This window comes from Notamacropus eugenii, chromosome 7 (genome assembly GCF_028372415.1).
Source record: "Notamacropus eugenii isolate mMacEug1 chromosome 7, mMacEug1.pri_v2, whole genome shotgun sequence".
In the NCBI taxonomy this organism is placed as follows: Eukaryota; Metazoa; Chordata; class Mammalia; order Diprotodontia; family Macropodidae; genus Notamacropus; species Notamacropus eugenii.
The window spans coordinates 1,602,880-1,620,000 of NC_092878.1; the positions used below are offsets into that span (position 1 = coordinate 1,602,880).

General features: G+C 40.7%; 1 protein-coding gene across 1 annotated transcript in view; it reads right to left on the reverse strand.

The window, feature by feature from the left end:
• Positions 1 to 17,121, reverse strand: part of GLDN (gliomedin) — an 83,346-nt gene that overhangs the window by 45,381 nt on the left and 20,844 nt on the right. The window contains exon 2 of the mRNA XM_072623262.1: positions 6,289 to 6,340. Coding sequence (XP_072479363.1) covers positions 6,289 to 6,340 — 52 coding nt within the window. The remainder of the gene's footprint in view (positions 1 to 6,288; positions 6,341 to 17,121) is intronic.

Genomic DNA, 17,121 nt, shown 5'->3' on the forward strand with positions numbered 1-17,121 from the left:
GAAGCTTCCACTTTCACACAAGTGTCATATTCACTTCACCACTCACTGTCACAGGCCAACTCAAACCTCACATAGATTCTGAGGTTAAACTTTTCCAATACTAAGAGAAATGGTTAATTCAGTCATTCCAGGCAAATAGCCAGTGGGGGAGGGGGGACATCCAAGAAATCAGTTGTTTTAATGAATTGGCTGATGGATGCAGTTAAACTGGTCAAGATATTCTAACCTCATAGACATACATCTCCACCCAGGCATCCCACTCACCCTTCAAGTGCCATGATGTTTGGCACCTACCATTGCATAGTGGCTAGAATACAGATCTCAGAGTCATGAAGATCTGGGTTCTAATCCTGCCTCCGACATTTTCTTATATGACCTTGGGTAAGTCACTAACCCTTTCTGAGTCTTAGTTTCTTCATCTGTAAAATGGGGAATATATATACATATACCTGCTTCTTGGGGTTAGTGTGAGGCTCAAATGAGGCGATGTCTATAAAGGGCCTTGAAAACTTTTTTTTAAAGTGCCAAATAAAAGTAAATACCACTTATTATCTCTATCATTAAGCTGTTTTTCTTCTCTCTCCCCCCTTTCCCCCACCCCCAATCCCCAGCTAGAAGTCTGGTATAAACTCTGTGGGGTGGTAGAGTGGAGAGGAAGGCAACCCTCTTTCCAAATTTGGGTCCAAATCCTGCCAATGGCATATACTGGTTGAATGACCTTGCAAAAGTCACTTAACCTCTAGGCAGTTCTTCAGGCTATTATTTGTAAAGGAGGTATTGCCCAGCATATATTGAGGGAGTTTCCTTATCTAGGAATTTCTTATGCCAGTTAAATCACAGATCTCCTCCCTATTCCTGATGTCCTTATCTCATTTGATTCTTATGGCAGCCCTGTGAATGACAATCCATCTCAAGTCATTTTATTACATTTCGACTTTCATTTTTTCCTGTTACCAACATATAGATGAGAATTGTACAGAGTGATGGAGGAGAGAAAGGTCTGAGCATACAGGGTCTCTTCCCTAGCTGAAGCATCTGAAAATTAAGTCCATTTTGTGCCATATCCACATAAAGGTCAGGTGAAACCATGAGCCTGTCTTAACAAGTCCATCCTCTACTATGTTCTGAGTCAGCTCATACAATACATTTCTGGAGACCCAGGAAAATCTGCATTAGAGCACTATCAGAAAGGGTCGGGAAAATAAATCTCTGGATATTAGGTCTTGGGTATGCACAAGATTTTGAAAAGTTCATCCTAGAAACAGACCAAAGAAGAGCTGGTTAGCTGGCTAATAGCTCCAACTGTGAACACAGATAGTTGTTATAAATTAGAGAATTTATATAGATTTATATCTATAGGATTTATGCCTGTCTATTAATATAGAAATTATGTCTACCAAATTACAGATGAGTTATAGGCCCTATTGATCCAGGAGGGGGAGCTATAGGGATAATAAGACTCCTCTAGGTCAGTAGGTAAGTCCCAGCACGTTCCCTAAAGCACACAGAGATTGTGACATGCTGGGTCCCAAACCTAGAGCCTCCAAGCCAGCATCTGAACTTAGGTTTTCTTAATTAGAAAGCTCAGCTCTCTCTCTGCTGTTTCCTCTGCGTCTGTTAACTCGAGCTATTTACAGCTCTTCAGAAAAAACACAGAATCTCAAAGTCAAAGGGACCGTCTATGGAATCTCCCATAAAGGGTCATCCCGTCCTTACTTAATGTGAGCCCCACTATCATGTCATAGCTCTGTGACTTTGGGCCAGTCATTTTACTGCAGTGAGCCTTAGCTTCTTTACAGATAAAACAAGAAAACTGGACTAGATGACTTCTGAAGCCTTTTCTACCTCTAAATGGATGAAGCTATGATCCTCTCGTCTATATGGTACCTCTTTAGGATTTGCTATTCCTGATTCCTGGGAAGTTTTTGCAAGTTTCTTTCCCCCCAACTTCAACTCTTCCCCTTCTGCCCTCTAGCCCTTAGCAGAAGAGCTTAGTTGTCTGCTTGACAGCCTTCCAAAAGCCAGCTATCCTGAGCCCCCTCTTGTCTTCTCTTTCTTAGGCTGAGTAGTCCCAGTTCTTTCAACTGATCCTTCTACCACATAATTTCAGGTCTCCTCTAGGTCACCCTCTATCTGGAAGCTCTCCAGTTTGCTGAAGTCCTTACTAAAATGACTCTGAGAACTGAATGGATTAGTCCAGATGTTGTTGGCCCAGGGTAGAGCACCGCAGCTCTCACTCCTCACATTTCTAGACACTTAATGCATACATGTAACTTGAGCCTGTGCCATAGATAACTAGATGCCACACTGACTTCAGTATCATTTCTTATCTCCATAGCAACCACTGACAGAGACCCAAGGGAAGGGAAAGGAGCAGCATCTGAATCACAGCTAATGGGACCCATGTCAAGCCACAAGGACCTGCCCTGCTAAAGGGAATTCCTGGTTCAAAGTCTGGATTTATTCCCCCTCCTTAACCTTTGTTCCCAAATTCAGCCATCTCCTTGCTGTCTTCTTTAGCCTCAGCAACCTAATGACTGAGTGTTAGGTTTGGGTTCAGAGAATCTGAGTTCAAATCTCTGCTCTGCTACTGATTCCCAATGTGACCTTAGGCAAATCCTTAACCTCTCTGGGCAAGACTTACCTTATCTAGTCCTCAGTTTCTTAGTCTATAAAATGAGGAGGTTGGGCTCAGTCTAGCTCTAATAATAAACCTTCTTAGAGAAGTGGGTCCTTCCCCGTCCCGCCACATTTATGGTTTCCATGTGCTCATGTGCCACAGCTGGAGCTGCTCAGGGCCATAACCCACAACTACTATGAGTCCACTCCATGTCCACAACATGCCAAGCTGTCAAAGACTCCCATCCTGAAATCCTAGAGCCCGGGTCAGTTCTGAGACATCTGGCACCCACTCACCTTTCAGATTTGTACTTCATTACAAGTAAAATCAATCAGGCCTATTTTCAAGTCAGAGGGGAAGGTAGAAAGAGCTGGCTTTTTGCACAGCATTTTGAGGTGCCAAGTATTAACAATCTCAACCAATTTCCAGCAAAGATATGATTCCTCTTCCCCACCCCCTTGCACAATCACAATTCAGCTCTAAGTGTTCTCAATAGCCTCATCACACGGCATTCACTGCTTAGCTCAGAAGCCATTTTATCATCATAAAATAAATTGGGAAAAGGGCGAAAGAATTGGCTTTCCTTTCAGCAGCGATTTTCTGCTTGTAATTTCACTTATCCACTCATTTCTTTAGTACCCATCATGGTCACATGCCAAGGCAGAGATGGAAGATATTCAAGTCACAGAATCTTAGGGTAAAAAAATAAAAAAGATATTTTTCCCCCAAAGCTCTTTATTGTGCTGCTTGAAATTTCATCCATTTAGATCAATTAATATTTATCGAACAGCCTCCAAGATCAATCAATCAATACTCAATAGCCATTTATTAAATGCCTACTATGTGCCAACAATGAGTTGGACAGAATAAAATGAATGGGAAACACATTCGCTTCTGAGCCTGCTCAGTGAACCAACTACCTTGCCAAAGTAGAATGCAAACTTCCTGAACTCTAGGGCTGTCTGTTATGTATTCTTAAAGCCAATTATATCCCTTGATAAGCGTTGGATTGGAAGACAGAGGAACTGGGTAAAAGTTCTGGTTCTACTGCTTCTAGCTGTGTGATATGGTTAAATCAAGTCAACTCTCTGAACCTCACTTCTCTCAACTATAAAAAGAGAAGGTTAGCCTGGTTGACTTTTAAGGCCAATCTTTTAAAACTCTAAATGTATGATTCTAGGCCCTTAAGAAGGGCTTGTTGGGGCAGCTAGGTGGTGCAGTGGGTAGAGCACTGGCCTTGGAGTCAGAAGACCTGAGTTTGAATGTGACCTCAGACACTACTTAGCAGTGTGACCCTGGGCAAATCCCACACAAGTTAACTCTGATTGCCTCAAAAGATAAAAAAGTAAAAACTTGTTGATGAATGGAATGACTTTTTACCCATTAACCAGCCTGCCAAACCCTGAATATTTTTAGGATAATGCAGATTTATCATGTAAGCAATACAGAAGTTACACTTAAGCCCACCAAGTGGTATTGCTGCCATGATGAATACATAAGGATGATCTCAACTCCAGTGTAAACACAAGGATGGTATCTTCTCCTTGTTTTGTACCCCTGAGGTACAGTCAGTTCAAGGCTTTGATCTTCCAATCCTTATTTCCCTATCCATCCCCAATTTATAGGACTATAGGATAACAGATAATACAACTGGAAACAACCTCAGAAGTCATCAGAGTCCAGTCTCTTAATTTTACAGATGAGGAAATTCAGGGCCCGGTCACACAACCACTAAGTATCTCAGACAGAATTTCAGCTTGGGTTGTCCTGATTCGGGGTTCAGGGATCTATCTGGTGCACCACTCTAGCTACATTGGGTCAAGGTGGCAGCCTGGTGGGCAGAGAAAGGGGTAGCTATCACCTGCTGGTGAAAAATTCCGCCCCCCCAAAAAACCCCTAAGGCACACAAATATACACACATTACTTCAGTCACTAACCATAACATCTTTATAGTATTCTAGGTATTCATAACATTTGCGTGTGGTGAGCTCCTGCAGGAGTCTGATAAAGTCCACAGACCCCTTTTTGGAACAGCATATTTTTAAAAATTTGTAATTTTTAAAAAATTGTACAAGATTAGTGAAAATAAAGATGTATTTTTTCCTATTCAAGTTCTCAGACCCCCTAAAATTTATCCAAGGACTCCTGGGGGGAGTGGAGTTGGTTCATGGATGTGAGGTTAAGAACTCCTGTTCTAGACTCCAGAAGGGGATAAAAATACTAACACAGAGTCCCTGTCGTTAGGAAACTTACAGTCCAGTTGGGGGTTTGGGGAGGAGGAGGAAGAGGAAAAATAGGCTCACGTACAGAGTAACTATGGTACAAAATAGAACGTGACTAATGCTCTGTGAGAAGCAAAAGGTGTCTTGGGAGTTCAGAGAAAGGGTTACCTCTGCCTGGAGAGATCCACACAGACAAGAAGGGAGCATGTCAGGTAGGATCTGACTCATTTGGGAGGGGGCGGGGAGAGGTGAGAAGAGGGGGAGGGGAAGGGGCAGTCATCCCATCTAGTGGGAGCTGACTTAGCAAAGGCCCTAGAAGCAGAAAAGCAACAGTTTGAGTTTAGATGGAGTATTTGTGGTTGTTTAACCTTTTTTCAATCATGTCTGACTCTTGACGACCCTTTTTTGGGGGGGTTTCTTGGCAGAGATACTGGAGTAGTTTGTCATGTTTTCTGAATCCTGAAAAGGCTAAGGGACTTGCCCAGGGTCCACAGGTAGTCAAAATCCAAAGCAGGATTCAAACCCAGGTCTCCCGGATGCCAATTTCAGCACTCTCTTGACTATTGGCATTCATCTTTATAGAAGTAATACTGAAGCTATGGGAGTGGGATGAAGTCAAAAAGGAAGCATCCTATATGGAAAGAGCAGAGAGATCAGGGAAAGGAACAGAGAAGAGGTCCAAGGGATAGAAGAATGTGATGTCATCAACAATAACTCCCATGGCTATTAAATCCCCTTCCAATCTCCCTTCTCCTAAGGTTGTGCTGCCCCTTTGTGACCCCTTTTCCTATTCAGCACTTTTCTTCATGTTCATTTGAACCTGATTAGTGCACAAATGATGGGGAACTAGGCTGGAATTTGACTTGTTCCACTTATCTTAGGGGACACCTTGGTCCTAGTATAGACCTGGCCACACAGCAGGTTTTTGGGTTTTTTTTCTCGTTGACTTCTTGGTTAGATCCAACCTAAGTAGTGTTAACCTTGATTGCTTTGTACATTGTGCATACAGAAATGATGTTCACATTAATAAGCTTGAAAGGCATTCTTCCTTCTGAGTTGGTTACCCTTGCTTTTGACAGCTCATTTATGCTATCCGGTTGTTAGTAAGGTTATTTTGCTTTGCACCAAGACAAAATCCATGGCTCTGTTCAAATTACTGCAAGTTTCTAAATTATTGCCAGAATTAATGATCTTTTACTGTAAGTAACTAAATCTCCTTGAAGTATGCATCTTGGTATCAATACTGAACATACTGTGACATGTTATAGTGACTACCCATATTAGGATTCCCCCCCCCCCCAATTACATAATATCTCTGAAAGTAAACCAAAATGTCATTTTCAGAATGATTCTTCTTTTTCCCAGTAATAATTCTGCGGCTGGGAATTCTCCTAGTATGCATTTTCGACGTATAAGACAGAACAGTTACTAAATCTGCGAGCATACCTGTTAAGCAGATTCCTTTGGTGCTGTTACATAAATCGAGCATCACCCGAACCTAAAAGTATAACAAGAGTGAAATTAACCACAAAATACAAAATAGTGAGCTCTGGACTGGAAAAAAAAAGAAAGATTACTGGTTCTCTAAAGTCACTAATAAGCAGAAAGATTTTAGAGAATATATTCAGCAATATCAGTGGAATTTGCAAAGCTCAACAATGAGCAAAATGTGTGAACTTTTGAAAATCCTTAAAATAGCAGGCAGGAAGGGTTTGTTATGGAACCGAAGAAGCAATCAGCTTTAGTTTTTAAATTTCTTTTCTGCTTTCTTGGAATAAAGAAAGTTGTCTGAGATTTTATTAAATCTGCACTTATCACTCACAAAGAAATATGGAGTTTTATAGTTAGAAAGGACCTTAGTGGTTATGAGGTTCAGCCCCTCTGCTTTACAAATGTGGAAACTGACTCTAGAGATGGCAAATGACTTAGTGCACATAACATAATAACCTGGTGCTTGAATTATTCATTCCATGGTCATAAAGTCCAGTGACAGTATCCAGATACCATGCTTCTATTAACAGAGTGGTTTGTAAGAGCTAAGCCAACTTTCAGTGGTGCATATTGGATTAGCAAGGGTTAACACTTAAGTTGATACTAGTTACTCGGTGTAACTAGAGGTGAAGGATTATATTGGCCCAAGAAAGGATAGGATTTTTATACCTGTGGGGTTCATCAACAGTCTTGCGTGTTCATATACATGAAGAACTGGTTTCTATTTGTGATATGTCTAGACAAGGACTGTGCATAATTTAGTCCAGTTCAATTGAATCTAATAAGCAGAAGGAAGAATATTATTCTATCCCCAATTCTGAGACTCATAGCCTGATAGTACAGAGGTAAAAGCAATGAGATTGGAGTCAGAGAACCTGGGTTCAAAAACTGGATTTGCCAGCTGTATGACCTTGGACAGATTACTTAAACTTCATGGGGTTCAGTTTTCTTATCTGTAGAATGAGATGATGCCTAAGGTCCTTCCTAGCTCTAAATCCATAAGCCTGTGTATATTGGCTCATGGTATTCAAACCACTTGAGGTGAACTCCCTTCCTTTCTGTTAATCCCATGGCTATTGTGTCTTTTGTGTAGGATCAGAATTTACCTATACCAAGAAACCTTTACTGATTAATCCAATTTCACCTTTTTTAAGATCATTTCTCTCCTTCCTTCCTTCCCTCCCTCCCTCCCTTCTTCCTCTCTCTCTGTCTCCATCTCTGGCTCTTTTCCATCTCACTGTCTCTCTCCCTCCTGAATTCTCTTGATTACTTGTGTGATCCAGAATCTTCAAGATGGCAGGACAAATGAACACACAAATGAAAGGGAAAAGCTAAAAAGACACTAAACCCAGCTAGCTGTAGCTTAGATTTAAACTCCTCTAAAATGCATGGGCATTTTATGGCTATGGGCAGCTAGGTGGTGAAATGAATACAGTGCCAGGCTTGGAGTCAGGAGGAGCTGAGCTCAAACCCAGCCTCAGGCACTGTGATCCTGGGCAAGTCACTTAATCCAGTGTGCCTCACTTTTTCATTTATAAAATGAGTAGAGAAGGAAATGGCAAATCATACTAGGATCTCTGCCAAGAAAACCCTAAATGGGGTCATGGAGAGTTGGACACAACTGAAATGCCTCAAAAACAACAATAAATGCTACCTGCCTGAACCCTCAGAGAAAAGTCAAAAATGTTTCAGATGTCTCTTTAAAACATTCTTCATGTATTAATTATAGTTATTGAGGATAATAAGATGGGGAAATGGAATCTACCTACTGACTAGTCCCAGGATAAAACCAGTCAAAGGTATTATAGCAGGATGGGAATGAATGATAAATACAATTTAGGCTACCCAATTTTTGTGTAGAATCAGAATTCATCTTTGCCCAGAAACTTTTGTTCATTAACCTAATTCTATTTTCATTAAAATTCTCTCTGTTTTCCCCCTCAATTCTCCCACTTACTTATGTAACCCAGAATCCCCAAGGAAGTCAGACATGATGATTTATTAATGCAGGACTTGCTAATAAAGTGAATTATCTAATTTGTTTAACTCATGACTTATTTCAAAAGAACTTCAGAAATGTTTAACATCTCTGCTTTCAACTTCTAGAAACTGCAGTTTTGATTTCGGGGAGAACAAAACTGTGTCTTTGAACTAGGGTTCAAATGGTAGCTAAGAAATCCAGAGAAATTCAGATCTGCATTTTTTTAAGAGCAGGTGTGTATGAAGCTCCTTATAACTTCTATCAGCACAATTGTTTTTGAGAAGTACTCCCTAATGATAGCCAGCATTGACTAAAACAATGTAATTTCTATTTCTACTCAGACTTCAATTAGGAAAGATGAACTAATTATTTCTCATGGATTTCAGAAGCATTGTGTTTTCTCTCTGAGTGAAGTTTAGCAGAAAGGTTTAACTTTTCACTTCCACTTAAAATCCTCAGGGATCATTTCCTAGCTTTAATTTCACCTCTTTCAAACTAAGTTTTCATGGCTTCCATAATCTGGTTACTAAATAGAATATTCATGGTTGGTAAAGTGCTGAATTTTGTTTGTTTTTACATGCTTTTCATTTCCAGATACATTCCACCAGCTCCTTCCCCCTCAGAAAACTGTCCTCACAAAGAAGGAAGGAAGGATAGTTCAGCAAACTAGTCAACACGTCAGCAGAGTCTTATATTATATACTATAATTTTTACGTGTTGTCTTCTTCCTCTGCAAAGGAGGAAAGTGCATTCTCACATTTCTACTTAGAATTTCACAATATTCAATTTTGACAGTTTGTGGATGTATTTTCCCCCTGTTTTGTTACCATAGTCCTTGTTTCTGTTATTTTCCTAGTTCTGCTTGCTTTGCAACTGTTCATTTAAGTCTTCTGTGCTTCCCTGTGCTCACTATGTCTTACAGGACAGTAATATTCCATTACGTTTAGGTATCATTATCTGTTTAGCCATTTTCCAACCAATTTTGTTTTTAGTTTTTCTATTAAAAAGTGCACTGCTATAAAGATCTTGGGGCATATGAGGCATTCTTTTTCATCACTGATCTCTTTGAAGTAGAAATCTACCAGGGGGATCTCTAAGTTAAAAGGAAAGACTATTTTATTCAGTTTCTTAGCCTAATTCCAAGTTACCTTGTAGTCTGATTAAACCAATTCACAGCTCCAACAATATCATATTCATATGCTTTTTAAAGTGATTTAAACATACGAAAGACCCCAACAAGCTCAAGGGATCAGTCTATTATGGAGTGCCAGGAGTGTGGCCTTCTAGGTCTTTGGGTGCAGCCTTTTGACTGAGTTCAAGTTTTGCAGAACAAACCCTTTTATTAAGGGAATTCTTTTCTGTGAAGTTTGGATTCAGTCAAAGGGCTACACTTGAAGACCTAGAGGGCCACATGTGACCTTCAGGCCCCCGGCTCCCCACCCCTAGGTAGGCACTAAAATTCCTACAGTTCTCTGCACTTTCAGAAGGATGGATGAGAATATGGAAGTCATTGTCCAAAGGCAATTTTTATTCACCATCCGTTAAATAGGCATTTCAGGTAAACTAAACATTCCATTCCCTGGCCATGTAAAATGAACAATGAAAACGGTCTATTTCGAAAACATTTGCTTTCAAGCTAATGAAGACAGAAGATTATGTTTCTCCCATTCTCTCGGACTGGTGCAAACATTTGGTTAGGGTCCACTAATTTTACGCCAGCGTACTGTACTGATACCATGGCAGCCTACTGCTAGCAAGGCACTCAGAAAAGCAATTAGGTGGGACAGTAGATGAATTGCTGGATTTAGAATCAGGAAGACTTCAGTTCAAATTCTACTTATGTGACCTGGGCAAGTCACCTAACTTTCAGCCTCAGTTTCCTAACCTACAAAATGGGAATGTCAACCAGCACCTCCCTTCCAGGGTTGTTGTGAGGATCCAATGAGATGATATACTTGAAGTAGTATACAAATGTTACCTATTGTTATTTGGGAGATTTGTGTTCAAATTCTAGACCTGCTATTGACTACCTATATATGACTATGGGGTAGGCCAAATTAATGCCTCTGGGCCTCAATTTCCCCATCAGCAAAATGAAAATACTGAGTTAGATCATTTTTAAGGTCCCTTCTTACTCCAAATGGTATAAAATCCTATGTCACTGTAACAATGACCACTTCTCTCCTTTCACAAAAATCTGCAAGGTAAACAATTTAAGCGTTATTAGCCCCCTTTGCAGATGAGAAAATTGAGTTGTTTAGTCACAGCAAACTCTGGAGACAAGATTCAAACTCAGGTCTTCTGACATAAAGTCCAATGATTTTTTTCCCACTATATTCTGCTACTTCCTCTGCTGTAGGTGGTTGTAGAATCATAGATATTGTGTTTGTTCTTCGTTGCCGAAGAAGACCACGCCATCAGAGAAATGATGACATGACTTGCACTTGACTTTGTTTTGAGTGAGGGAGGGCTGTGCAGGTCACCGGCCTCACTTCTCCTCCAGAGCCACCTGGATCCAGTGACCAGATATTCATCAGGATGACTGGAGATGACCCAGGATGCACTGGGAGACCTTGGCCCCTTTAGGCCAAGGTGTTTGCAGGCACTCACTTAGGGTGAGGCAACACCCATTCATTGAATAGGACTGTTTAAGAAGTAGCCAGGGCATGGCCCCTTTAATGAGGGTCAAGAAAAAGAAAGACATCAGGCTGGGAGGGAAACAGCAATAGTTACTATAGATAATCACTCTAAAGCTAGAATCATAGGTATTTTAAAGCTGGAAAGGACCTTAGAGATCTTGCGTGCAACCTCCTCAATTTACAGATGAGAAAACAGGACTGGGGAAGTTATGTAACTTGCCTAGGGTAACACAGCTGGTAAGTATTTGGGTCAGGACTCAAACCCAGGTCTTCCTGACTCCAATATAGAAGGGACCTGGGATCTAGGGATCTGAGAGTAGATGCATTCTCTCTGGCAAGATTTTTATAGTGGAAGACCTCTACTTCCTCCCTCCAGTTCTGCTTCTGCTTTTTCAGGAGGTGGGAAAAGGTACAGGTCCCGAGGTCTGTAGATCATCTAGTTTAAAGTTCCATTTTATTGATGAGAAAACTGAGGCCAAGATAGGGGAAGTAACCTACACATTCAAGAACAAGAACTGCCTTTATTCCATCATTTTTTAGTCATGTCCAACTCTTTATGACCCCATTTGGGGTTTTCTTGGCAAAGATACTGGAGCAGTTTGCCATTTCCTTCTCCAGCTCATTTTATAGATGAGGCAACTGGGGCAAACAGAGTCAAGTGACTTGCCCAGGGTCATACAGCTAGTAAGAGTCTGAGGCTAGATTTGAATTCAGGAAGAGTTTTCCGGACACCAAGCCTGCTACTCTATCCACTGTACCACCTAGCTGCCCCAGGGATTTTTTAAAAAAATCAATTAATTAATTTCTTTTTAGTTTTTGAGTTACAGATTTTCTCCCCATCTCTTCCCTCCACCCACCCCAAGACATCAAGCATTCCTATTACCCCCTCCCCCAATCTGCCCTCCCTTCTCTCATCCCCTTCCCCTTTATTTTCTTGTAGCCCAAGATAAATGTCTGTACCCTACTACCAGGGACTGTATTACTAGCTTCTTGTGCATTCTCTAGGATCCTTAGTGCGAGGCATATTTCAGATGCTCAGGAAGTTAACTGTCCAGTTGATTTCAATGATAATTAATTCTGGCAGTCTTACATAGAAAAATGCTGCAAAGTCATTATTCCTATTTTGGTTCAAAAATTCTGTAAGCCCCAGGGAAGGTGTGAGTGGCTTAAGACCTTGGGAGCTGCATACATTCCTTCCCAGATCAAGCAGAAAGGACGTTCATGCAGAAGCAGAGCTAGAGTGGGTGTGTTCTCCTCTGCAGGATTTTCATAGTGGAAGTCTCCTCCCTCCAGTTCTGCTCCTGCATTCTTGGTGAGGTGGGAAGAAGCGCTGCCTGCTCCCAGGGTCGTTTGGCTTCCCAAGTTACACAAGCATAAAACTCAGATCATGATCCTTGTGTAGCGCTTTCCTCCATGACCTATGGCTTTTCAAGACATCTGAATCCTTTGTCATATTATATTATATATGTCCCCTTTCCCTTTCTTCCCCTTCTAACTCATATCACTCTCTACTTTCATATTCACTTTTCTTAAAACAGACAAACAAAAACTGAATATGTGGTAGGTAGCAGATTGCAAAGGAAAGTGCCAATTAGACTTGAGCTAATTAGATTAGAAAGGGTGGATTTGATTCCTGGCGCTCTCGGTTACTACCTGTACAACCTTGCACCAGAAGACATTTAGCCTTTCTGAGCCTCAGTAAACTTATCTGCAGGAGAGACTGAGGCTGATGACTTTGCCCAGCTTTGCCTCACTTAAATCCAATTCTATTGCAAGTCAAGACATCACCCTCCTGATGTCATGGGTCCTTTTCGAGAATGAAAGATGAACAACAGACATCTGAAAAAAATGAGGGAGTTGTACTGTAGATCCTTTAAACCTCTCTCCCAACCCCCCCCCCCCCCAACCCTCTTTCAAAAACCTTGAACACTTTATACATTGCCATCAGGATAAATTCCAAATTCCTCAAACCTTTCCAAGTTCTACATCATCTAACACATTACCCTTGTCCCAGGTCCACTCCATCCTTATCTCTCCTTCCTCTCAATATTAAGCAAATTTTGCTTCACTCTGTTGAACAAAATTATAACAAGCAACTCTGGCTCTCAGAGAAGGAGAACAAAATGAGTCGGAGCGTGACAAAAGTGTTTTCTAAATCAATTTAGGCATTGTCAGAGGATGCAAAGACTCGGGAACATTGGCTTGTGTGGGTAGACTGCTAGATACCACTGCAGAGGGGGAGACCCGAGGAGAAGGAGGGGGTAGAACGCAGGACCTGGATGGACCAGACAGAGGCACTCCTGGAGGGCAGCTGTTTTTGGTGGTAGTCATTGGGAGGCAGGGTGGGAGAAGGAAGTGTGCCATCTGGCAGCTTTCTGTTCTTCATTATTCTTGTTATTAATTAGCTTGACAGGGAGGTAGAGTAGATAGGGAACGCTGGAGTCAGGAAGCCCAGTTAAAATCCTACCTCTGACACGTGCTGCCTGACTGGGTCTTGCCAAGGCAACTCTATAAACCAACTCTAAATTGCAGGGCAGATGCCAGTCTTCATTGGTAGAGGAACTTTCCTCACTGGGAGTTCTCAATGCCAGAGAAATCTCAAGTCTGACTTAAATTTAAAAAATTCTTTTTATTAGACACTTAACTAAGATGATCCTGAAGAAGACACACTGTCAGGAGTCACAGAATTTCGCCAAACTGGGTCCTAGTTCTGTCTCTGCCAGTGAGGCCAAAACTGCACCTTTGATCTCAAGTACACAGTAGCCCTTAAGTTTTTCTAAACTTCTTCACTCATATGTACCCTTAAAAAATTTCCATGAACCAGAAAAATCATCAACCAACATGAGCATTTTCATACACAGGTCATGTGCATATACGGTCAGAAAAAAATAATTTTGTATGAAATCATGAATTCTATTACATGACTTGTTTCTTTTAAATATATGCTCAATTGAACGTGGTAGTACCAACATTGCCTATAATCTGTGTCGCTGTCTGAACTTCCTTCTGCTCTTTTCTGTGTATTATTAAAGTATTTCATTGACTCTTTTTTAAAAATTACATAACCATAACTACCTCTCCAACCTCTTTCTCTCAAATAATGACTAATATTTATATAGTACCTATTCTGTGCCATGCACTGTGCTAAATGCTTTATTTTTTTATCTCACTTGATCCTCACAACAACCCTGGGAGGTAGATGCTACTAGTAGCTCCATTTACAGATAAGGAAACTGAGGCAGAGGTGAAGGCCACGATCACACAGCTAGGAAGTGTCTGTGGCTGGATTTGAACTCTGGTCTTCTTGACTCCAGGCCCAGCATTCTATTCACTGTGCTACCTACTTGGCCAAAAAAGAAAAAAAAAACCCTTTCTATAACAAGGATAATCAAACTAAACAAACTTATATTGTATTGACTCATGTATGAAAATGTGTCTCATTCTGCCCTTACAGTCAGTCTATCACCTCTTCATCAGGAAGTGGGAAACACATCAGCTTCATAGTCTTCTGGATGAGCGACAGGTCATTACATTGACCAAAGTTCCCAAGTTTTTCAAAGATGCTTTCCTTCTTAGCATTATGGTCATTGTATAACCAGGTCTCCTGGTTCTGCTCAGTTTATTCTGTTGGCATCAGTATTCACACAATTCTTTCTAGTTTATCTGAATCTGTCCCTTGTTAAATTTCTTATGGCACAATAATGCTCTATTAAATCAATATACTGTAATTTGTCAAGCCATTCCTCAATTGAGAGGTCTCCACTTTGTTTCTGAGCTTTTGCTACAATAAAAAGTTCTACTACAAATATTTTGTACATATAGACCCAATCTCTCTCTCTCTCTCTCTGTCTCTGTCTCTCTTTCTCTGTCTCTCTGTCTGTCTGTCTGTCTCTCTGTCTGTCTGTCTGTCTGTCTCTCTCTCATCTCTTTTGGAAACATACTTAGCAAGCTTAATCTGGAGAAGAGTAGTAGTGACATTCCTGGGTCAAAGGAAAGGTGCAGTTTAGTGACTTTTGGGGTATAATTCCAAACAGCTTTCTACAATTGTTAGATTGAGTCACAGCTCCACCAACAATGAGTAGTCTATCAGTCCTCCCACAGTTCCACCATTAGTACATTAGTGTGCCAGTCCTCCCACATCTCCACCAACAATGCATTGGTATACCAGTCCTCCCACAGTTCCACCAACAGTGCATTAGTGTACCAGTCCTCTCACAGTTCCACCAACAGTGCATTAGTGTACCAGTCCTCTCACAGTTCCACCAACAATTTGTTGACAGTCTGATGGGTCTGCTGTTTTCATTTGCATTTCCCTTATGAGTGGTGATTTGGAGCACTTTTTCATATGGTTGTTGATAGTTTAGATATCTTCCCTTGAGAACTACCTGTTCACATCTTTTTTGTTTGTTTATTAAGGAATGACTCTTATTCTTGTATATATGTATGAATTCTCCACATATATATTTTAGACCTTTATCAAATATATTTTTTGCAAAGCTTTTCCCCCCATTAACTACTTCCTTCTAATTCCAGTTGCATTAATTTTATGCAAAACCTTTTCAATTTTTTGTAATCAGAATTGTCCATCTTACCTTCTGTGATTTTCTTTTTCCCTTGCCTGGTCATGAACTCTTCCCTATGCATGGTGGGAAAAGGCATCCATGTCTCCTATTCTCCCCTAATCTGTTCCTCATATGCGACCCTTTGTACTTAACCTTCAAGAAGGCTGCCCACTATAGTATCTCTGGGGAGAGAAGGCAAAATCTAATAATAAAATACCTACTTACTCACAAATTCTGAGGAAACATCACTTTTCAATATGACTTTCCATTTTATACAGATATGAATGGCTTTCTTCGGAATGGGTTATTCTTTGAAGGAAAGAATTTTCTAGCGAAGGAAAAAAGGTAACAGAGAAGATCACTCAGAACATCTCCCTCACTGGTACTGACTGTTTAGAGAGACAAAAATACTGACATTAGTTTACTTCTAGGAAACAAAGTGCTCACTGAACAGAAATAGGGACTGGAGCTCTGATTCCCAGGATAGGGAACTCCCTGGATGAAGAAACTCTCATCAGTGGAGGTAGGTACCTTTTCTTCCCAAAGATAGCAGTATAAAAGAATTATGGAAATCTTAGAGTATGACAATGAAACATGGACCATAAGTTTTTGAAGGATTAAAAATGGGCATCACTCATTTTTGTATAATTAAAAATGGAGAGGCACATGGTAGGTGAGAGAAGGCTCCGACATTCAGTATTCAACATCCAACAAATAAGGATCTTTGAAGAACAGGAGTGAAAGATCTCATCAAGGAAGGTATGACATGAGAAAACCGGGTGTTAGGTATGATGGATCAACACTCAGAGTTTCTCCACTGAAAAAAAAGAGGAAGACCTCCAACATGCCAGACAGGCACTCTTTGGTGAACTTAGAGCACGATATGGACAAGAGTCACATGGAAAGGGCAGAATGTGTTGCTATCTGCATCATTGAAGGCAGCTTCCAAATTGGTGAGACCACAGATCCATTATAGTCTATGAGCAAGATGCCCAATAGAGAAAGATAAAGTTTGGACATTGAGGAAGGGAGATGAGGTCTTATTTGCTAAATCACTGGCTGTTTTCAAGTTACCTTGTAAGGAGTAAGGGGAAAGAGTTATGGCAAATGCATATAGCTGGGTCTCTGGAGAGAGATCCTCCCCCAAATAGGACAACAGCAAGGGCCTTGAGAGCATGTGGCTGGTTTACTCTTCCTTGTTTTGGCGAACAGATATAGTGTCCTTAAGCTTCCAAGAAGATGAATTGAGTTCATTCAAAGCAGAAATTGAAAACGACAGATACATAAGAAAATTGAGTACTTGCTTGTTTCAGCTTCTAGGGCCAAGCCAGCCAATACTGTCAGTTCTCTAGCCAGAGGTTATGACATCAGCCTCTACCTTTTAGGATCAAGGTCTATCAGATTTCCTAAAAGTGGTTCCCATGACCATAGCTATTGTTAAAAAAAAAAAAAGAATATTGTGAATTTTCTTTGTTATTATCAGCATCTGATCAGTAGGTTAGAACACAGGTCTAGAATTGGAAATGTTCTTTTTACAGATGAGGAAAATTAGTTGTTTCAAACAGGATTGCTCTTTTTCTCCCTGTAAGATGTTACTGCATAAGAG